At 35.2% G+C, this 7514-nt stretch overlaps 1 protein-coding gene across 2 annotated transcripts in view; it reads left to right on the forward strand.

The window, feature by feature from the left end:
• LOC101443186 (placenta-specific gene 8 protein) overlaps window positions 1-7207 on the forward strand; it is a 48987-nt gene extending 41780 nt beyond the window's left edge. For both annotated transcript variants that reach the window (XM_004472674.5, XM_071215717.1), the window contains exons 4-5: window positions 5075-5189; window positions 6819-7207. In XM_004472674.5, the coding sequence (XP_004472731.1) occupies window positions 5075-5179 (105 nt within the window). In that variant the 3' untranslated portion in view covers window positions 5180-5189; window positions 6819-7207. The remainder of the gene's footprint in view (window positions 1-5074; window positions 5190-6818) is intronic.
• Window positions 7208-7514: the final 307 nt, after the last annotated feature.

A 7514-nucleotide genomic window follows, 5' to 3' on the forward strand; every position in this document is an offset into this window, starting at 1 on the left:
AATAAAGACTTCCAGTAAAGGTAACCATGTTGGTGATTATAAATGCCAGTCCTGTCGTTTTGCAATTTTTTGGTATGTAACGCCATTTCTTACTGCTTACAGGTTTTTAAATGAAAATGCATAAAGAATAATGATAAATATATGGTTTTGGACATACAATGTATAAAAATGTAATTTGTTAACAGGAGCAACACAAGGGTAGAAGCAGAGCAGGGTATAGGAACAATGTGTATGCTACTGAATTTAAGCTGTTATCAAATCAAATGCAATTGTTATACATTTAGGATGTCATTTAAACCCCATGGTAACAACAAAGAAAATATGGGGAAAAATATATACAGAAAGAAATGGGAAAAGACTCAAGGTGGAACACTACAAAAAAATCAAATAAATACAAAAGTAGGCTCTAATGGAAGAACTGAGGATCAAAAAAAAAAAATAGGATTTTCAAGGACAAAACAGCAAAATGGAAGAAAATAGTCATATATTTTCCAGTAATTACAGTAAATGCAAATGGAATAAACTGTCATCAAATGGCTGGCAAGCAAGAACTTGGCAATATAGATTTAAAAGCATGATACACTGTTTACAAGATACCATAAATTCAAAGATACAAGTAGACTGAAAAGGAAAGGATGGGGATATATATACACATATGTATGTATATATATTATGTAAATAGTAACCGGAAGAGAGCTGTGGTATCTATTATTAATATCTGATAAAATAGACTTCAGAGAAAAACCTGTTACAAGGGACAAAGAAGGTCATTATATGCTGAATAAGAGAATCAATTCAAGAAGAAGATATCACAATTATAAATATATATGCAATTAACAGCACAACCCCAAAATACATGAAAGAAATATTGAAAATATTGAGGAGAGAAATAGACAGTCCTACATTAATAGTAGGAGAGGTTAATATACCATTTTCAATAGTGGATAAAACATCTAGACAGATCAATAAGGAAACAGAGGTGAACAGTAAACAAACTAGACCTAACAAATATATATATATAGAACACATCACCAAGCAGCAGCAAAATACACGTTCTTCTCTAGTGCATATGAGTGATTCTCCAGGAGGGACCACATATTAAGTCATTTAAAGAGCCTCAATAAATTTGAAAATATTGAAATCATATTCTTCTCTGACCACAGTGGGGTGAAGTTAGAAATTAATAATAGAGAACTGGAAAATTCATAAATATGTGGAAATTAAGCAATATACTCTTAAACAACCAATGCTTCAAAGAAGAAATTACGAGGGAAATTAGGAAATATGATGAAGCAAGTGAAAACAAAACCACAACATACCAAAACTTATGGGAGGCAGCAAAGGCAGCAGGGTTGAGAGGGGAGTTTATAGCTCTAAATGCTTATGTTAATTTAAAAAAAAGAAGAAAAGAAATATATCAAATAAGAGACCTAACCTCATAACTGAAGGACCTAGAAAAAGAAGAGCTAACTAAACCCAAAGTGAGCAGAAGGAAGGGAAATAACATTAGAGCAGAAGTAAATGAAACAGAGAATAAAAAGCAATAGAGAGAATCAATGAAATAAAAAGTTGGTACTTGGAAAGGATCAATAGAATTTACAGACCTTAAGCAAGAGTGACAAAAAAAGAGGATACAAATAACTAAAATCAGAAATGAAAGGGTGGGGTGGGTCATTTCTACCAACCCCACTGAAATAAAAAGGATTATAAGAGGATACTATGAACAAATATATACCGACAATTAGATAACCTAGATGAAATGGATAAATTCCAAGAAACACAAAAACTTTCTTCATTGGTTCAAGAAGAAATAGATGATCTCAACAGACCAATAACAACTAAAAGGTTGAACAGTAATCAAAACCCTACAAAGAAAATTCCAGAACCAGATGCCTTCACTAAAGAATTTACCAACATTCCAAGAAGAATCAATGCCAGTACTGTTTGAAATCTTTCAATAAATCGAAGAGGAGGGAACACTTTCTAACTCATTCTACTAGGCCAACATCACCCACATAACAAAGCCAGATAAAGATACAACAAGAAAAAGATATTAGAGACTAATATCATTTATGAATATAGATACAAAAATCCTCAACAAAGTACTAGCAAAATGAATCCACAACACATTAAAAGAAGTATGTATCATGATCAAGTAGGATTTATCCCAGATGTGCACAAGCAGTCCTACATGAGAAAATCAATTTGTATAGTACACCACATTAACAGAATGAAGGGAATAACACACTTTATCATCTCAATTGACTCAGAAAATGCATTTGACAAAACCCAGCCTGTCTTTTTGATAAAAAACACCTAGAAAATTAAGACTAGAAGGAAATTTCCTCAACATGATAAAGGGCACATATGGAAAACTTACAGCAACATCATACTTAATGTTAAAGACTGAAAGTTTTCCTTCTATGATTAGGAACAAGTCAAGGATTTCCACTGTCACCACTGTTATACAACATTATATTGGAAGTGCTAGCCAAAGGAATTAGGCAAGAAAAAGATAAGGTACCCAAATTGGAAAGGAAGAAGTAAACTCTCCCTATTTGCAGATGACATGCTCCTATACAGAAAAAATGCTGAAAAATCCACAGCAAAGCTATCAGAACTAATAAACAAATTCAGCGATGAGGTGAGGTATAAGATCAACACCCCAAAATCAGTAGTGTTTCTGTACACAAATAATGAACAGTTGGGAGAAAAAGATCAAGAAAAATGCCATTTACAATTACTAAAAGAATCAGATATCTAGGAATAAATGTAACAAAGGATATAAAGAAGTTGTACACAGAAACCAAAACATTGCTAAAACAAATCAAAGGAGACTACAATAAATGGAAGGACAGTCTGTGTTCATGAATTGGAAAAATAAATATTGTTAAGATATCATTTTTTCCCAAAACAATTTGCAAATTCAATCCTAATGAAAAGTCCAATAGCCTTCTTTACAAAAATGGGAAAGCCAATCATCACATTTATATGAAAGCACTAAGGGCCCTGAATAGTCAAAGCCATATTGTAAAAGAAGAACAAAGTTGGAGGACTCAAACTTCCTGATCTTAAAATTTACTACAAAGCCACAGTAATCACAACAGCATGGTACTAGCACAAGAACAGACATATAGATCAATGGAATAGAATTGAGAGCTCAAAAATCAAATCTCACATTTATGCCAAATGGTAGTTAACTAGGAGCAAAGACTATACAATCTGGAAAGAAGAGTTTCCTCAACAAATGGTGCTGGGAAAACTGTATCTCCATTTGCAAGAGAATGAATGTGGACCCGTAACTCACACCATATGCAAAAAAAACAACAAAATGGATTAAAGATTTAGCGATAAGAAATTGAACTCCTGGAAAGAGAACATAGGGAAACATGTTCAGCACCTTGTGTTAGGCAATAGTTTCATAGATACTATACCAAAACTATGAGCAACAAAAAGAAACGAATGGGACTTCATCAAAATTAGAAACTTCTCTGCACCAAAGATCTTTATCATAAAAGTAAAAAGATAACCAGAACAGAGTGGATGTGATTCAAGTAGTTGAGCACCTGCCTCCCACATGGGAGGTCCCAGGTTCGGTTTCCATGCCTTCTGAAAAAACAAGCAAAACAAATGAAAAAGCTGACTCAGGGAAGCTGATGTGGTTCTGTGGTTGAGTGCTGGCTTCCTACATGCACAGTCCCGGGTTTAATCCCCAGTGCCCAGCACCTCAAAACAAACAAACAAACAAAAGAAACAATCATTAGAATGGAAGAAAATATATGGAAACCACCTATCTGATAAGGGTTATAATATCCAGAGTATATAAAGAACTCCTGCAACTCAATAACAGCAACAAAAAATTTTAAAACTGGATAAAATATTTGAATAGATATTTCTCCACAGAATATATACAAATGGCCAATAAGCACATGAAAAGATTCTCACCTTTATCAACCAGTAAGGAAATACAAATCAAAACCACAATGAGATACCATTTCATGCACACCAGAATGACTACTATTAAAAAAAAAAAAAAAAAAAAATAACAACTGTTGGAGAGGATGTGGAGAAATAGGAACACTTGTTCATTACTATTGGAAATGTAAAATGATATAGCCACTGTGGAAAAGTTTGGTTTTTCCTGACAAAGTATAGAATTATCAAATGACCCAGCATTCCCACTTCTAGGCAAACACCCCAAAACATTGAAAGCAGGGACTCAGACATTTGTACGTGTATGAGTGGTGATATATGGGAACTCTGTATTTTCTTCATGACTTTTCTGTAAACCTACACTTCTTCAAAACATAAATAAATATTCAATCACTCATAATCTCGCCATTTAGGAGCTCCTTACCCTTTTCAGCTAAAGCTGCTCTAGATCTACCACCCCACCCCAACCTTTCCCTCCCTGCATTATAAATTGGAAATTGTGTTAAATGCAATTTTAAAAAAAAGTACTATCAGAAACTGGAGTTCAAAGTTACTTCAATCACATAGTCATAGAACCTGGTTATTAGACTATACCATCTGGATCATCTAGCATCTCTTGCACAGAGGAGGAACCCTTCTAGGCCATCTCTGCCAAAAGGTCATTCCTCACAAGTTATATGTCCCTCCTTGCTCTGGACTTTCTCCCTTAAAAAGCAAACATGAGAGCTTCCAATGAAAATGGCTACAGTGATACAAGGTGGGGCCTGGTGTGGCACCACTTACAAACTATAGAAAAATCAGTGCATGAAACAACCAACTTTGAAGGGAATCATTCCCAAACAGATGAGAGAGAACCAAGGCTGTAGCTGATCATTTGAAGTGATGCAGTGTTATGAAATGGGCACTGGCTTGAGAAGGGAAAGGCCAAGTTCTGCCACTAATTTGTTGTGTGATCTCAGCAAGTGATTTAACTTCTCTGAGTTATCAGGGGAAAAAATGTAGATAATGCCACAGAATTCTCATGGTAAGCAAATGAAATGAAATGTATACTACAAAGAGGTTTGAAAATCTATGCAAATGCAAGGAATTATTGTAGCTATATTTATAGACTACATGTTGATTGGTTTGTTTTTTTAAACAGGGATCAATCTGCAATGATTTCATGTGCTTGGGATGTTTCCCTCTCTGTACCCTTTGCCAACTTAAACGAGATATTGAAAAAAGAAAAGCAATGAATGCTTTTTAAAAGGCGCTTGGTAAGTTCTTTGCCGATCTCATAGAACAAATTCTCAAACACATCTTTCATTTCCTTGGTGCCTTCTCACAGACATGAGATATTCCTTAGTAAAGAGGTGGCAAATGGTTTTTAACTGGCAGCCTACACGAGTTACTTGATAGCTTTACAGAGCCTGGGTTGAGAGGGCTACAGCCTGCTTGAGTAGGAAATAATTCTGTGATTTATTAGGCTGTCTGCCATATGTGGGGTGACCTTGTGAAGGCCTGATACTTCTCAACCATGCCTATCTTAACTACATCATGATTCCAAGGTAGTAAAGGTCTGTGGATTACAAGACATTCACTTCCCTAAGCCTCGAGTTCAGGTCCACTCCCTTCAACACTAACCGCCTGGGGTGGTATACAAAGTGGCTGTGTAAAGTGCTTAGTTATATCTTCATGCCAGTGCCAAGAGACTAAAATCATAATTCTCTAAGGTAGTGGGAAATTATTTTAGTCTCTATAAATTGTGGACAGTTCACCCAGTTATCCAAAATCCCCAAAGCCCCCACTATGGCACAGAGTTACTGACTTTTTGATGGCTGTCAAAGTTGTACAAGTTGGGCAGCTGCTATTTATCTAGTTTCCTAAGCACTCCAGGTCATGTGTCTCTCAGCCAAGAGGACAATGGCTCACATAGTCCTTGCTTTCAGTCTTTTACTCCCAATTCCCAATGAATTTGTAGTCAAAGTTTAGTTTTTACCTGGAAATGGCTATTCTCTGTAAAAGTGCTATCTTCTAAGAGGTCTTGTAGAGTGTTTAATTAGGATGGTGCTATCATCTGTGTAATTGGTCGACACTGTTACAATCTCTCACTCTAAGCTATTTTGTCACATGTAACATAAAATAACATCCTCTTCATGAGTCTCTACTTTAGTATGTTACATTTTTTACTAGGTATGGTATTCTAGTATTTGTCTTCTAATTGCTTTAAATGGTCTCCCTCAATGACTGAAGTGCTTTACTTACTTTAGGAGAGTCAAGATGGTTGATTTTCATATCAGTCTTTTTCTTCCTTGCTTCATGAGAATTGACTATTTCTCTTTTAAGCAACAGTGTTTCTGTAAGGCCTCTGTTACCAACTTTCTCAGACTTTGATCCAGTGTAGCACTCAGGGAATTAGAATAAGACAGTTTCCACTGGTTTAGACTTTCCATCAATGCAAAAGTTTGTTTTGGGTTCTTTGCCTTTTAGAAACTATTACCTTACCATGTTTTGACGATTCATTGACATTTGGTGACAGAAGTTAACTCTGAGAACCTACAGAGTACTCTCCGGACCATCCTACATCAAGAAACAGTGCCTAATACATAGTAGGCACTGTTTAAATATTGGTGAATGAATAAATGAATGCAAATTTTAAGGAAGGAAGCATAACAATGCCCTAATTTAGGATATTTCTCTGATTCTTGGCTGATGGATGTGATTCTTTCTAACAGATTACATGAATCATGTGCCATATTTGACCCAGATTTTAAAAAAATAATGTAGCAGCATTTGGTGTAGGATAGGGATGAGATGGAAGTTTTGACGTTTGTAACAAGGTAGTGTTCCAATTAGGATAAATCCTAATTTGTTCACTTTTTCTTTTTTGTTTTTAATTCCTACAGGTAAAAGTCACATTTTGGTGGAAAAGCTGGAATGAAATATTGCATCTATTGAATGCTAGCTCACCTCAAATTTCTGAAACTAATCAAAAACTAATCAACTGAACTTAAATGTCCTCAAATCATTTTTTCACTTTCTTCTGAATGAAACACATTTCCAGTGTCCTTCTCCAAGATGACTGCCATTTAAAAATTAACTTCCTTAGCAATTCTTGTGTCTTTAACTACTGCTTCATGGAAAATTACAATATGCTTCTTTAAAAAATGAACCCAAGAGTAGCGAAATGTTGTTAAAGTTGTGTGATGGGTACATGGGGGTTCTTCATACTGCTCTACTTTCCTGCCCTTATGTACATTTGAAAATATCCATAATAAAAAGTTTTTAAAATGTTGCCAAGTAAAAGACTATAATATATGAGGAGTTTTTATTATTTTGGATTTTCTTTCTACCCTTGGCCAGCATTATCCTGTGCTTTCTCTGAGCCGCCTTGTACCAGGAGAGTGCAGTTTACTCCCCTGGGGGTCTGAGGTGGGATTAGACACTTTCTTTCTATCTTCATAAAGTAAATCCAATCAAGGAGGCATTTACTGAATAATGCAGATTTTACGTAGGTTGCATAGAAAGACAAAAGAGAGGACTTATAAGCCACACAGCAAATAACCGAAATTAAAATTCCCATTAGACATTTCTGTCCTTCC

This window comes from Dasypus novemcinctus, chromosome 1 (assembly GCF_030445035.2).
Source record: "Dasypus novemcinctus isolate mDasNov1 chromosome 1, mDasNov1.1.hap2, whole genome shotgun sequence".
Taxonomy (NCBI): domain Eukaryota; kingdom Metazoa; phylum Chordata; class Mammalia; order Cingulata; family Dasypodidae; genus Dasypus; species Dasypus novemcinctus.